The following is a 14,498-nucleotide window of genomic DNA, read 5'->3' as shown; positions in this document are numbered from 1 at the left end:
AACATTGTTAGATACAAGGATATTTTGACAGAAAAGGGGAAGCTCAAAACTAAGCAAGAATGAGAAAAACAAGGGATCGTTATGGATTGATATACACAACTGAAAATACAATCTAGGTACGAAAAAGATGCTAAATTATATGGCTTTTATATGGATTTGACAGAATTAGATATTAAGAGGAACAGGAGAGAGGATGATAAAGAAATTGTATAGCTACTTCTTGAGTATTAAGTGAGAAGAAGAACAAGTGAAGGAAACAATGATAGCCTGGGCAAAAAAAAAATGGTTATACGATAGAACTAGCAATTATGGGGATAAAGAGAATTTGTATAAGATGTTTTATAGATGGCATTTGCCACCAGCAAGTTTGGCAAAGATGTTTAAGGACAAATCAGTTAAATGTTGTAAATGTCATCAGATACCTGGCTTGTACTCTCCTATGTGGTAGCAGAAGCAAAAAAATACTGAAGTGAAATACATATGTGGATAAAAAAGATGATACAACAACATATAGTTTAAAATCTGAAATATTCCTGTTGGGGATTTTATCAGAAACTTATAGTAGAGAAAATGTATATTTGATCATTCATGTTATAACAGCAGCTAGGATTGTATTTGGAAGACATAAGAGATTCCCACAGAGGAGAATGTAATTAGGAAAGCATTAGAATGTGCAGAAATGAACAGATTAACACTGGCAATTAAAAAGTAAGAACAAACTGATTATTATATTATATGGGAATCATTTTATTGATGTTTAGAGAATAAATATAAGAATTAGAAGTAAAATCAGCCGTGTAAAAATGCATCAATAGAGTTAACCTAATTAATAGTCAAATAAATTAAGAAGATAATTGTTATAGTATTAGATATTTAAAGTATTGGTATAAAAACTGGAATAGATAAATAATGAATGATTATAATTTTGAATTGTTATTGCACAAAATATTTGTACCCAGATGACACACTGTTTAATGCATGACGGATTGTTTATATTACAATAAAATAAAAACTTACCAAAAAAAAAAGATTCCTGACGTTCGCAGCCCAGAGCAGCAGGGGCCTCTTCTGGCTGAGAGGGGCCCCATCTGCCAGGCCTGCCTTCCCCCTTTGTCCCCCTCCCCACTTAAGGGCATCCCTCATCTTGTGGCCAATCTTCCCGCGATAATTGGGGGATCGACTTCTTAGCAAAGGATATTTTGGGGTGGGGAGGTGGATGGGCGAAACCTGGAAGCTGCCAGCCCTCCCCGTTGCCGTGTGATCCACACACACACCCCGAGCAGCTCCCCCCTCCCTGGCACAGAGGCTTTGACCTGGGCAGAGCCAGAGATTGAAAAGGCAGCCTTGTTTACCCTGCACGCTTCGGCTGCCCTGAAGGGCCGGGCGGAGGGCCTGTGCCCTTTGTTGCTGTCTTTGCGAGGAGATGCTTCCCTACAGAAAGGCCCCAAATCCCCTCCCGGCTTGTTTGGGCACTTGCTGCCTCGTAGGGAGGGTCTAATTGGCAGCCTAGCCCTCACTCTTGCCTTGGCAACGCTGATGTGTGGACTTCAACTCCCAGCATTCCCTGGGCCAGCTCAGCTCCCCACGCAGGAGGCCCTGAGGACACTGTGGGGCCTGGCCAGCCATCTGACCATTCCCATCCCCAAGAGGAGAGGAGACAACGGCCCACCACTCTCCTCAGGCAGTTGGGCCCAAAAGCCCCCAATCTATGAATGAATTTGAAAGGGAAAAATAAAAAACGTTTTTTAAAAAAACCTTCCTGCCATTGGGGGGGGTGGTGGTGGTGTTGCAAGGGGTCCAAGTCAACTCAAGGGCTCCACCTGCTGGCTGCCTCCTTGTCTGCACCCTTCCCTTCTGGCTACTCCCAAAATCCCACTCCCTCCCCCCCCCCCCGCTGGCCTCCCCATGGACCCTCTGGAGGCTTCCCAGGACTAGAAGGCAGAGAACTCTTTCCAACAATCCAGACTGAGCCCCCCCACCAAGGAAGGATAGGAGAGCTCAGAGGAACAGCCCACAACCCCATGAAGGGGGGGGGTCTTCCCCTGGGGCTGCCAAGGCGAATGCCCACCAGAAACCAACCAGGCTGACCTGATCCTAACTGCCGCCGCCTGTTGTGGGAACAGGGCCAACAATGGGGCATCCTGGGTGCACAGCAGTCGTGGGGGCGCAGCCTGGGTCGTGTGTCAAGCCCCCTCCCCAAGAGATCAGCCGAGAGCGTTTCCAAATGAGGTATCTTTATTGCGCAGTCCTCTCTCTCTCCCCTCACCCGCAAAGGGGTGATGCGGGCAGCAGCCGGAGGGGCCAGCCAGGGGGTGCCCCATAGCACCCCATGTGCAAAGTGGAGCTGCGTTTACAGACTAGCCAGAGCACGGCTGCGCACCACAGAGACACACGCCCAGGGTTCCTCCTCGCACTCGAGGCCCCTCTCTCTCCTGGGGCCCCCTCCCTGCATTGGGGCCTCCCAGCCAAGCAGTGGCAGCATCCGCAGGCAGCTGGGATGGCCAGTGAGGGGCGGGCCTCGCCAGTCAGGTTCCCACGGCAACGTCTTCCATCCATCACGTGGGGCCGTCAGCCCCTGTCGCAGAAGAGGCTCCTTCCTTCTGAGCAGAAGCTGCGGGGGAGGGGGAGATGGAGTTACAGGAGAGCCTCCTTCCCAGCAGAGCCCCACATCTCCAGGTGACCCCCCCCCCGCCCTTCCCCCCCCTTCCCCCCCCTTTCCCTGCTCCTTTCCCTGCTCCTTTCCCTGCTCTGTCATAGCCTTTGGAGCCCCGATTGTGAAGTGGCCCCCAAAAGCCGAAGGACCCTCAAGGGAGCAGCAGCCTCTGTTCGCTGCTCACCGGCGGACTCTCCTGGCCAGCTCCCACCAGCCAAGCCCCTCTGGACAGCAGTCCATGGAGCTTCAAAAAGCTGGGTCTGAGGGTCGGCTAACTGGGCTAGCTATTCCCAGAGGAAGAGCCCCACGCGGGCTGCAAGCAGACCACTCCAATCCCCATAGCACCTCTGCTCAGAGGAGCCCCCCTCTTACCCCGCTGGTGTGCCTCCTTGGCTCTGGCCCGTTCCTTGGCGTCGAAATACCAGACTGTGATGGCATACCTGGGCAGGGGGCAGAAAACAGATCAGGAGGCAGCTGGACTGGGAGAGGGGCTGAGGTGGGGGAGTGTCTCTATGGGGAGCCATCTATGGGTAGGGTGCAAGAATATTTCCCCATGACCTGAGTAGGGCAGCCCCTCCCGCAAAAGAGCCCCCCGCCCCAGCCTTTCTCGGCAGCAGCCCAGAAGCCTCCCCAGTCTGGCTTGGCATCCCAGCCTCCAGCCTCTTGGAGGGTTCTGCCACTGGACTTCCCTGCCTCTTTCCTGGGGGGCAGCCGTCTCTGAAGCCTTCCTCTCTATGGGGCAGGTGCTCCCTCTGGCTCCTCCCCCCCCGCCAACACGTCATTCTGGGGCAAAATGGCTGATTGGCCCGCTGGTCTTGCCCCCAGCCCTTCCCTCCAGCAGCCCCCGTCACCTGGTGGCAAAGGCCGGCTTCACTTGGTGCGGGTTGCGCTGGTCGGACCAGAAGATCAGCAGCCGGTCAAAGATGGGATCGATGTTGGCCACCACCGGGCGGCCCTCTGGGAAGATCTGCAGGAGGCCCCCGTGCACCTGGGGGAGAGGGGGCCAAGGAGGGCCCTTCAGGCTGGCCACAGAGGCCGGGGGCATCGGAAGGGCAGCCCCTCGTCCCGGGCTTGGCTGACACCCGATCCTGTCGCCACGAAAAGGCCTCTGTGCAAGACCCCAGGCCTCCTCCCCCAAGACCCCCTCCTCTTTGCAGCCTTCTAGAAGCCATGGAAACCCCCCCCCCTTTTCAAGAGTGAGGATTTGGCTTCCCTACGTTCACCTGAAGCACCACCTGAGCCTCAGCCGTGCTCCCAAGTGCTCTGAGCTGCTTCGGAAGTCAAGGGAGCAGCCCGCGAAGCCCACCAAGAGCCAGGAGTTGCAGCCCCCTCCTCACGCGCCCCGCCTGCCGCCACCTACCTTGCTGTCCCACTTGCGGTTGAGATAGTAGATGCAGGTGACGCAGCGCCCGTCTCCGTGGGGGTTGTCCACATGCCGCACGTAGCCCAGCCCATTGCCCGGGTAACAGGCCACCATGGCCTGGGAGGCAGGAGGAGAGGAGGGGAAGGGGAGGGTGAGCAGCTGGCAAGTCCACTAGGGCTGCCCGCAGAAGCCCCCCCCCCTGCCCCTCACAGCCAAGGACCCCCCTGGCAAGGCACTTCCCAGCATTCCAAAGCAGAGCAAATCTTCTGCCACCATCAAACAGGTGCCGAGGCCGAATCCTGAAGCCTCGCTGGTCTCAGAGCTGTTTGACCCACATACCCTCCCTGCAGGCACCCCAGAGACAGGAGGCAAGGGCGGGCAAGATGCTCTCCTTTCAGAGTGTTGGGAATAAATCCTTACAAAAACTTGGATCGGTAAGAAATGAATTTTATTAACAAAAATAAAAGAAAAGAAAAACTTGAACTTGAACTTGAGCAAGACTTTAACTGTAAGTTCTAGCCCCAAACACACTCCTGGATTCAAAAGGAAGGGTTTTCATAAGGGGTCCTAAGGCGACTCCCCTTCCCCCCCCCCCTTTGGTCCCACTGAATACGTCCTCAGGGGTTACAACTAATGCGAGGAGCCTATTAAGAATATATTAACCCCGCCCCTTCCTGCCCAAGTTGCAGTTTTAATCCCCAGCTAATCTCCAAAGGTCAGAGGGTTTTATTTTAGCATTCCCTACAAGAGGAAACCCCCAGCCACACAGACACAGAGACTCCGTTGCCTAACCAGAGAGGTTTCTCCTTCAAATCCAAGGTGGACAAAAGCTGGACTCAAGATATGCTCAGAGGCAAAGTTATTTCCAGGAGCTGTTTGCGAGGGCCCTCATCATGAATTGTGGTTCATCTGAACACTGGGGGAGGGGGGGAAAGGCCACTGCGAGAGGCATCTGCCCTCCCTGCCCCCCAAGCCCACCTCTTCCTTGGGCAGCCAGAGGTGCTGCAGCAGGGACCTCTCCCCACGCAGGACAGGAGCAGCCTGTCCAGGAACACCGAGGACATCCAGTCCTGGTGAGGCCGGACCTGCTCCCTCCCAGCTGGGCTGCTGCCAACCACGTGATGGATGTTCCTGGCAAGGTCACCCGAGGACAGAGGGGAGGAGATGCCAACTGAGGGAGCCTTCTGACCAGGCCGCAAAAGGAGGCAAAGGCAGGGCTGGTTCCTGAGGGGCTCCCGGGCTCCTCTTATCACTTCAGGGACAGGGTCCCTCTGGGGCTGGCAAAGGGGGGATCCTCTTCTGAGTCAGAGAGTGCTGGTGGACAGAGCCAGTTGAGGAGAGGAATCCACGCAGCATGCCCAGGCTCTGTCCTAATCCTGACCCATGTGCCCCACAGCCCCCCTGGCTTCCTCCCCCCTCCTCCAGGACTCAGCCCAACCACAGGTCTCCAAAGGGGCAGGGGGGGAGGGGGAGGGGGAGGGGTTGGAGACCCTTATTTCCCTGGAATCCACAGCAGGAAAGATGCAGGATGGCTGCTCCCATCACCCCATCGGCCACAGCTGCCCGTCTCTCCCCAGGTAATGAGAGGGGGTATCGAACCCGGGAAGCAGAGGCTCAAAGCAGAGCCAAAAAGCACCCAGGCCTTTCTGGGGGGGGGGTTCTCTTGGACTGCCTACCCAGCGCCCTCGGGGGTCGCAGGATCACCGGAGAGCAGATTCCCCGGCCGACCCCCCAACCTCCGCGTCTGCCCGAGGGACCGGCTGGGGGGGGGGGGGCTGAGCCCGGGGAGCGGCCCTTCCAGCCTGGCGCTCGCTCACCTTCGTCCGGCCGCTGATCTCGTAGCCGCCCAGCTTCCCGGCGCACTGCAGGATGAGCTGGTCCAGGCGGGCCATGAGAGCGCCGATGGCTCGGCAGCCGGGCTCCCGGCCCTCCACCCAGGCGACCTGGTCTCCGCGGATGCGGCGGGCGGGCCCCGCTCTGCGAAGCACCAGCTGCCCGTCCTGGAACTTGCCGCCGCGGTGCAGCCCCTCCACCTGCGCCAGGATCTGCCCGCCCAGCGCCTCCCCGAGGAAGGCGTCCTTCACGCAGAGGCCGTAGCGGGCCAGGCAGGGCACCACGTAGTCGCAAGCCAGCCGGCCGGGGGGCTCTCCCCGCTGCTGCCGCCGCCGCTCGGCCGCGCGCTCCGCCTCCCAGCGCCGCGCCTCCGGCCTGGGCCGCTTCGAGTCCCGGGTCAGGGCCAGCCAGAGGAGGCCGCGGACGGAGACCACTTTGCCCTCCGCGCGGCCCGCCGGCGCCTGCCTGCCTTGGCCCTCAGGCAGCCCTACGGCAGGGCCCTCCGGGAGGGAGGCGTCCATCTCAGCGGCGGGCGGCGCTCGGCGCGGGCCGGCAGCATCTTGCAAGCGCCAGGGCTGCCCCGCGAGGCCCCCAGAGGTCCCGGTTGCCTGCGGGAGGGAGAGGGAGAGCAGGGGGTGAGCGCGCAACGGCCCTGGGCGGACACAGCGCTCCCAACGCCCCCCCAGCCCCAGCCCCAGCCCCGGGAAGGAACGAAGCGCGGGGAGATTGGGGGGGGAGGAGGGATCAGCACGGGACTAGCGCGCGGAGACCGCCCCTCCCGCGCCAGGCATCCCAGGTCAGGGCCCCGGTCACAGCTCCCATCATCCCATCATCCCTGGCCTGCGGCAGAGGCTGGCGGGGCCGCGATCCCACAAACGGCGAATAGCCGGGGGAGGGCAGCGGGAGATCCCGGCGGGGCGGGCCGGGCCGCTGTCCGGGGGCAAACCGGGTCACCCGGCGCGACCAAATCCCGGGGAAGCAACTGAGGCGCAACTTGGCCTTTGGCGTGGGCGCCTGCGGACTCGGCGGCAGGGTGTCTCCGGCTCAGGGCTGCCCTCCGCCGGAGCCCCGGCCCGGCTGGCGGCGGTCTCGGCCGTCCCCTTCGCCGCGCTCTGCTCGGAAAGGGGCTCGTCCTAGCGCGCACCAGGCTCTTCTCACCTGCGCAGGAGCCGCCGCTTGTCTTGCCGGGCTCTGGCCAAGCGCCCCCCGGGCAGCCTCGCGCGAGAACCGGGAGCGAGCCGCCCCTAATGCCGCCACACGGGACCCGCGCTCGCCCCTCCGAGCCGAGGAAGCGCCAAGGGAGCGCGCGGCGGTGGCTCGGGGCGCCGGTGGCGGCTGCTCTTTCCTGCTCGCGCGGGGCTTGGCTTTCGTGCCGAAGCAGCTTTTCAAGCGGCGGCGTGAGCCGGGCTGCTCCAGGAGCTCCTCAGGGCCGGAGGGAGCCTCTTCTGCAGCGCAGAAAGCCGAAGACCCGGCGCCTCTCCAGCCAGCTCAGGTCGGGGCCCGAGGCGGTGGGGGCGAGGCAGGGGTGCAGCCCCATTAATTCTCCCGACTCGATCCGGCCAAACGCTCCCTGAACGCCGCACCTCGCCAGCATCCCCCTCCGGCCCGAAGGTTTTCGGAGGAGGAGCTGTTCCCCCAGGTTGGACAAAATGTTCCTCTCTCCCTCCCTCCCTCCCTCCCTCTCTCTCTCTCTCTCTCACACACACACACACACAAAGACACGGCCAAGGGAGGCAAACGTGGTCAGCTTGGGTCAGCCACCAGAGGCTTCCGGCACAGCCGGTGAGCAAAGTTTCGCCGGAGGGAGGGAGGCGGGGGCTCCTGGGTGGTCCCGCCATCAAGCAAGGAAGGTAAAAGAACTCAACCCTTCCTAAGGGGGCGCCAGCAAGGAAGCCGCGCAGGCCATCCCCATAGAAACCATCGGTTGCCTCCTCCCCGGAATTCTTTCCCTCGATTCCCCCAAAGGCTGGAAAATCAAATTATTGAAAGGGGGGGTGTTGAACTCTGGCAGGGGGGTTCGGTCTTCCCCTTTCCCCACATGCTGCAAGGGAACCCAAGGGGTCATTTTCTTCCCTGCTTTCTTTCTAGAGCTCTCCCTGTGCGTGGCAAACCACTGGTGCAGCCCCCCACCCCACCCCTGGCTCCAACGTTTTGGGAAGTGAAAACCATAGGCTGCTACCCAGCCAGGGTCTCCCTGAAGGCCCCCCCCAACACCACCATCCCAAGTGTTTAGAGGGGGCTTCCTGGAGGGCTTCTAAGCCCACCCAGTTTCAGCCAGGAGAGGCCTGTCCAGTTCTTCCTCTGAATTGAAAACACATCAGGGGGGGGGGTGTCCGTTTTTGGGAGCTGAGCTAAGAGGCACCTTCACTTTCAGATGGCAGCCGAGTGACTCAGTCACATGTGGCCAAGAGAGGCTCCTTCCTGGAAGCTCTTGGTGGGTCCCTGCCACCCACTTGACCTGTGGATTTGGAGGAGGAGGAGATAAGAGGAGCCCCATGGATTAACTGGGAAACTTGTCTTTTAATTGTTGCTCTTTATTTTCTGATAACGTTTCCCTATTTGTCTTTTCTAATTTCTGTTCAGTTACAGGCAAAAAATGTGACAAAGCATGTAAATCCTGGAGATCTCCAGTAAGGATTCAGTCTGAGTTAAAGTACTAGACTAGAGGATCATTCCTTGATACGGTTACTGCATATATGTTCTGAGTTGACACGGCTTCTTGTTACCCTGCTGATTTGTTATTAAAGGGCTACAGGATTTGTCTTCAGTGAGGATTGGCTGCTTCCTCATCCCTCCCTCCCTATCATAAAGGACAGGATCAGCTTCTGAGAATAAGAGAGTCTTGAGGATTCTCCTGTCCTTTGAAAAAATGAAAAGGGCCATGAAAAATGCCTGTTTCCCCCTTGGGGTTCTTTTGCCTCCCTCCCAGGAGTTCTTCCCCTCCCTGAGGCAAACGGCAGGGCTCCCTCCTCTCCCCATCTGGGGGTGACAGGTTGGGGATTCAGGCCTCTTTGGAAAAATTAAAAAGACGACTGCACACAAGCAGGGACATTTGGCAAACAGCTGTATGGCCACCAAGCCTAAGCTGTCCGTGAGAGGGAAAGATCCATCGCCCACGTCAAGCAAAGGAGGGAGCAAATCAGCTTTTTGGGTGGAGAAGCGAGGGAGGATTTTTCGCACTTCCCAGCTGAGGAGGGTTCTAAAAGAAGGTTGCAGAAATCATGGGGGAAACGGCTCCTGCAGCCACCAGAGGGCCCGATGGGGACGCAGAAGAATTCTGGGAGCTGAAGTCCACAAGGCTCCGAACTGCCCTGGGTGGAGACCTCTGCTCAGGAGAGCAGCTCCTTCCCAAGGCCCGGCCCGGCTTCACTCTTGGCGGGGATGACGGGTTAGCTGGGGGCCCTGCGGGTGAGATTCCCAAAGCGGGTCAACCGCGGTTATAAACCACGGCAGCCTCGTCCCTTCTTCCCCCACAAGCAGCGCTGATCTCGACCCCCCCGGCCGCCTGCCCTCTCCTGGAGCCCTTTCCTTCGGCCCTTCTGCTTAGCTATACACATATTGCTTCGAGAGGAAAAAAGGCATCACAATTCTGGCATTTGTAAAAGGGGGGAAACGTTTTATGTATGAGTAGCAATTTCACAGCCTCAAAGTTGGAGGGAATGTTTGCGTTCATAGAAAAAATAAAATAAACCGGAAGATTTAAGTTTTAAACTGCGTATAACTGTCAGCTGTCCCACTCTGGATGGAAGGGAGTCCCCCTCCTCCTTCAAAGCTGAAGCGAATCAAGCCGAGCCGGGCAAAGGAGGGCGGGGACCCCACCTGCAAAGCCAGCCCCTTCCTGCCCTTCACACAGGAGAATAAATAACAGAGAGAAACACGACACTTAAAAATAAGATCCAAGCCGCCCCCCCCCCCTCTCGGTTTCACCTTCCTTTCTTGCTCAGGAGAGGAAGTGAAACCTTCCCAGCACACAAGTGGCGGCAACAGAGATTCCTACACCCTGGTGGAAAACAGAAGCAGACCCCACCTCCAGCTCCCCATCTTCCCATCAGGTGGTTATAAAACTGGGAGGGGAGGAAGCCCCCAACTCAGAGCACCGCCTCTTCCTGCAAGGGGGGCAACCATCCATGGCCGGAAGGAGCTGCCAGCTCAACCCTGCGATTCCACCTTCCTTCCTTCCTCGCTCAGTCAACCAGGAGGACGTCTGGCCCAGCAAACACCTCCAAGCCCACCATCTGGACCCAGGCCTCATTCTGGACGGCTGCCAAAAACCCCTGAGGATCCATGCCCATGTGGGTCAACACACAGGGAGGCAGCTCCTGGCCCACTGGAGAAAGGGGGCGGGAGGGAGAGGGGCAGGCAGTGCCAGAGGGTTAAGAGAGACTATTGTAATGGGGGGAGGGGGAACCCTCCTCCTCCTCAGAGCTGGGGCCTCTCAAGAGATCCCTCCCAACCCCCCCCCCCTTCCTCTGCAGGACCCAGGCGGGGCAGAGGGACCACGCACAGAAAGTCTGGGAACACTGGCCACGGGAGGGAGGGAGGGAGGGACTGGGGGCAATTCCATAACCTGGAAGGCTTCCCCCCAACTCCTTATGACAAAATTCAGGCTCTTTGGAAGGCAGGGCTGCTGGGACGTTTGCCGCTCAAAGGCTCCGGAGCTCCGGACGTCTTGCAACACTTGAGAGGAGGCCGGAATCCGAGCTCACCCAAACAGGAGGAGGCGGGGGGGGGGGAGCAATAGCCCCACAGCTTCCTCCACCAGCAGGGAAGAGGGATTTTTCCGCCAGCACTGTGGCTTCCTTGTTGTAGACTCAGCCCAGAGTAAATCACCCAGGAAAGAGCTCAAAGAAATTGCCCGAAGGGAGCATTTCTCGCTCCATCAACAGTGCACAAAAAAAAACCCACTGGCCTGGCCTGGCCCAGCCTCTGCAGCCCCAGGAAAAGCGGGGGCTGCAGGCAGAGGCCGAGCATAAGAGGGGCCTGGGAAGCCAAACGCCTGGAAAGGCCACCTGCACAAGCGAACCTGAGGGGAGGGGCACTCGGCCGGGACCACCAGAGTTTCCACCCGCATAACTGTGCTCCCACCAGCCCCCAAACCTCCCCCCGCCACCACTTCTCAAAGCAGGTTGAGACTCAGTGCACTGTGAAAGAATTCAAGGTCTTGCGGAGTGAAGGAAGAAAGAGGGAAAGTAGTGCATCTCGGGAGGGACACCAACACTCCTGGCCAATCAGAGGGACCAAGAAGGCCCCATGCCCTCCAGGGGCACCCCCACACAAATACCTTTGGGGAGCAGCAGTGTGCGAGGGGAGGGATGCGGGGGCCTGGCCTCAGCTACTCGTGCAAACCTTCTGCTAGGAAATCTGATAGCCGAACGCGCCCCCCCTTCTTGCCCTTAGGACAGGAGGCGAGGCAAGGGGGAGGAAGCAGCAGTGGCCGTGGCAGCCACAGCAGGGGGTGCGGTGGGGTCTTCAGCCCACGAGGCCCAACAGAAGAGGAGGCTTCACGGAGCCCTGGGTCCAGAGCAGCGGAGTTCCAGCACTGGGGAAAGAGGAGGAGTTTGGGGTGGGGGGCTGCATTGGCACCAGGTCTTCACACCTCCCCCTGGGGGCTGGACTTGTGGCCAAAACCTCCTGACCACATAGCGGCCTGGAGATTTGTTTACCAATGCTCCCCATTCCCCTCGAAGGTGGCTTCTTGCCTGTGGCTCCGATGCAGGGGGGGCTAAAGCCAGTCCGCCGGAGGTGCAGCAGACGGAGGGCCCCGAATGGCAGAGTCCCTGGGGAGCAGCTCCTCGCTCACCTTGCAAGCCGGTGGGGGCCTGGGCCCTAGCAGGTGCACTGCTGCCGCGCCTGTGCCTGGCTGCTCCGGGGCTGCCGCAGCTGCCGCAAGGACGTATCCCCGTACTGGATACCGGAGCCCATCCTCTCTGGGTCGAGCTCACCTGGCCGGGGAAGAGACAGTCAGGTACCACTAGGTTTGGCCACAGCCCCCCAGAACAGTCGGTCCTCTTTGCCAGGTGAGTCAGCTTATCCAGAGAGCGTTTGGGCAGGTCCCAGGGCACCCCCAATTTCAAACGGTTCAAAGCCGTTTTGACCCTAACCACTAAGCCTCTGGCCCAGGCGACTGAGGGATTAACCAAAAGATTTGTACGGCTGACTGCACAACCGTTTCCATAGTCACACACCATCCAGCGTCCTTCAGGAATCAGAAGTTCACAAATATGCTAAAAAAATAAATGACACACCTGATTCGATTTTATTCAGGATGGTCCGTGCACATTTCAGGAAAGCTTCTTCTACATTCTCTCCAGTCAAGGCACTGGTCTCCAGGAACATCAGCTCTGCCAGGGGAGGAGGAGGAGGAGGAGGGGCCCCGATTAAGACTTCAATGCAGCTTCTGGACCCAGCAGGGCTAAAGCAATGGAAGGGTGGGGGGAGTCTTCCTGCACCCCAGGACAGAAACCCAAACCAAGCGATGCAGAGGGGGCTTATTGGAGATCAAGGCCAGGCCTCCCGTGGTTTCCCCAAGCTCCGAGCCCTCAAGGAGAGACGGATGCTGGGACGAACAGCCCGGCCGTTGACCCGAGGTGGCTGCTCCTCCAGCCCAAAGCGTCTCAGCAGCAGCAGCTCCCCATGGCTGCCTCCCCCTGCTCTGGTCCAACAGGTCAACCGCATGGGTGGCCCAGGGAGGAAGCCGAGAGCAACTGCTCCCCACTCAACCCAGCGGCACTGAGGTGCTCCCAGGGAGAGCAAAACTCCAGGGGCTGAGCTCCCTCCAGCCCCCTCCCCTCTCCCCCCACCCCCCACATTACCATTCTCTTGAGCAAAACGAGAAGCTTCCAAAAAAGTGACTTCCCGGTCAGCATCCAAATCCTTCTTGTTGCCGCACAGAATAATGACAATGTTGAGGCTGGCCAGAGTCCGGGCATCGGCTAGCCAATTGGTCAAGGCGTTGTAGGTCTCTCTGCTGTAAGATGGAATCGACAGATTGAATGCCGGACAAGAAAATGCAGCTTTGTCCCAAAGAGGGAAAGGAAACAGATTTCTTCGCCGGATTCCTCCCCCAAATCCCCCTGCTGGCCTACCGGTAACTGAGCCCCTCCCCACAGCCAGTCTGTGTGTCCTCTTCCCTGCACCCCAAATTCTGCTAAGAAACAGCATCGCAGCTTTGCTTCTACAATGGAAAGTCCGTGAAGAGCCGTAGCAGAAACGGCCCCTTCCCAGGAATTCCTATTGCTGAAAGGAAAGAGATGGGGGTGCAACATGCTCACCTCGTGATGTCATACACCAAAAGCGCCCCGGCTGCACCCCTGTAGTAGCTTCTAGTAACAGACCTAGAGAGAAAGCAAGGAAGGCTCAACACGACTATGGCAGACTGGGTGTAACGCAAGCTATGGAAATGGCACTCGTCCAACTTGAACCTTATTCCTAAGTGGTTCCTAGATGCCGCATTCTTCCCTTAGAGCCACGATTATTACTCTGGAACCTTCTGTGAGCCACGGAGCCTTCTCTAGGCCAACAGGTGGGACAGGTTTGGATCCAAACTTGCAGACAAAGCGTTCTTTGTTTCAGAGAAGACTTTGAAAAACTGGAATGGCATCTGAAGCCTTGTAGAAACAAGTCTTAATCGGGAAGGAACCTCCCACCCAGCCCCCAGCCCCAATTCTTTTCAAAAACAGAAGGTTAACGACTGAGATATGAAAAGAATAATATCAACCAGGAAATTCAGCAGGTGGCTGATCTTGCAAGCTGGGGGTGAACCAATGCAAGCCTTGCAGTCCAGGCTCTCCCGAAAATCTATGAATATCCTGGGACTGCAGATCAAAACTCCAAACCCTTTAAAGATCCCTCCAGGCGGCCTCCCCAGTTGGCCGCATCCAGGCTGCTCACAGGGACGAGTCCCGCAGGGAGGTCCCCGCTCTCCCCAAAGCCCCCGACGGCCGCACCCCCGTCCCCAGCCTCGGCCCTGCCGCTGACCTGAACCGCTCCTGCCCGGCCGTGTCCCAGATCTGCAGCTTCACCGTTTTGCCCGCGACGGCCACCACCTTCGACCCGAATTCCACCCCGATGGTGTGGTTGGAGTCCTGCTTAACTGCCGGGCGCCGAGAGGGGCGAGAGGGCGGCGGGTCAGCCCGGGGACGGCGGAGAGAGCGGCTGAGCCGTCCCGCCGGATGGGCCGAGCCGCAGCCGCCCGGGGGCTCCGATCGGGCAGCCCCGGCCGCAGCCCCCAACGCCGCCACGGGCCCAGCCCCCCCCCCCGGTGCGCCCCCCCCCATGGGACTCACACTTGCTCTCGATGAAGTGGTGCAGCAGGCAGGACTTTCCGGTGCCGGCGCTGCCGATGACCAGGAACTTGAAGAGGAAGTCTGCGGGGGAGACAGAGAGACGGGAGGCAGCCCTTGCAGAGGCCCCCGTCGCCCCGCCGCGACCCCCCCCCGATCCCACCGGGGCCCCGTCGCCCACGCACCGTAGGTCTCCGACATGGCGGGCGACGGGGCGGCCCTGGCCCTCTCCTCCGCCCGCCCGCCGGCTTCGACGCGCAATATGGCGGCGCCCAGGGAGCCGGTCGGGACGGCCGTCGCGGGGAGATGACTTCAGCGGCCGAGCCAATGAGAGCGGGGGCTCGGGCCGTGCCGCCAATCAGAGGAA

General features: G+C 58.9%; 2 protein-coding genes across 3 annotated transcripts; both read right to left on the bottom strand.

The window, feature by feature from the left end:
• Window positions 1-2,217: 2,217 nt before the first annotated feature.
• Window positions 2,218-7,283, bottom strand: EGLN2 (egl-9 family hypoxia inducible factor 2). 2 transcript variants are annotated; one of them, XM_087727610.1, is made up of 6 exons: window positions 7,008-7,283; window positions 5,834-6,457; window positions 4,014-4,133; window positions 3,505-3,641; window positions 3,026-3,093; window positions 2,218-2,611 (listed from the first exon to the last, which is right to left on the bottom strand). In XM_087727610.1, the coding sequence occupies exons 2-6, from the start codon at window positions 6,368-6,370 to the stop codon at window positions 2,556-2,558; spliced, it is 918 nt and encodes a 305-aa protein (XP_087583736.1). In that variant the 5' UTR covers window positions 6,371-6,457; window positions 7,008-7,283; the 3' UTR covers window positions 2,218-2,555. The 2 variants fall into 2 exon arrangements, with proteins under 2 accessions (XP_087583736.1, XP_087583737.1); XM_087727611.1 differs by lacking the exon at window positions 7,008-7,283 and adding an exon at window positions 6,844-6,980.
• Window positions 7,284-10,483: 3,200 nt separating this feature from the next.
• On the bottom strand, window positions 10,484-14,412 carry RAB4B (RAB4B, member RAS oncogene family). The gene is made up of 8 exons (XM_014056408.2): window positions 14,317-14,412; window positions 14,135-14,215; window positions 13,827-13,941; window positions 13,121-13,183; window positions 12,662-12,816; window positions 12,095-12,190; window positions 11,650-11,791; window positions 10,484-11,388 (listed from the first exon to the last, which is right to left on the bottom strand). Exons 1-7 carry the CDS (start codon window positions 14,330-14,332, stop codon window positions 11,676-11,678), a joined length of 642 nt encoding a protein of 213 aa, XP_013911883.1. The 5' UTR covers window positions 14,333-14,412; the 3' UTR covers window positions 10,484-11,388; window positions 11,650-11,675.
• Between the last annotated feature and the right edge of the window lie 86 nt (window positions 14,413-14,498).

Source organism: Thamnophis sirtalis, unplaced genomic scaffold (assembly GCF_051295495.1).
Source record: "Thamnophis sirtalis isolate CommonGarterSnake01/CBP01778 unplaced genomic scaffold, rThaSir2_p1.2 scaffold_13, whole genome shotgun sequence".
Taxonomy (NCBI): Eukaryota; Metazoa; Chordata; class Lepidosauria; order Squamata; family Natricidae; genus Thamnophis; species Thamnophis sirtalis.
This window is presented reverse-complemented; position numbering and strand designations above follow the sequence as displayed.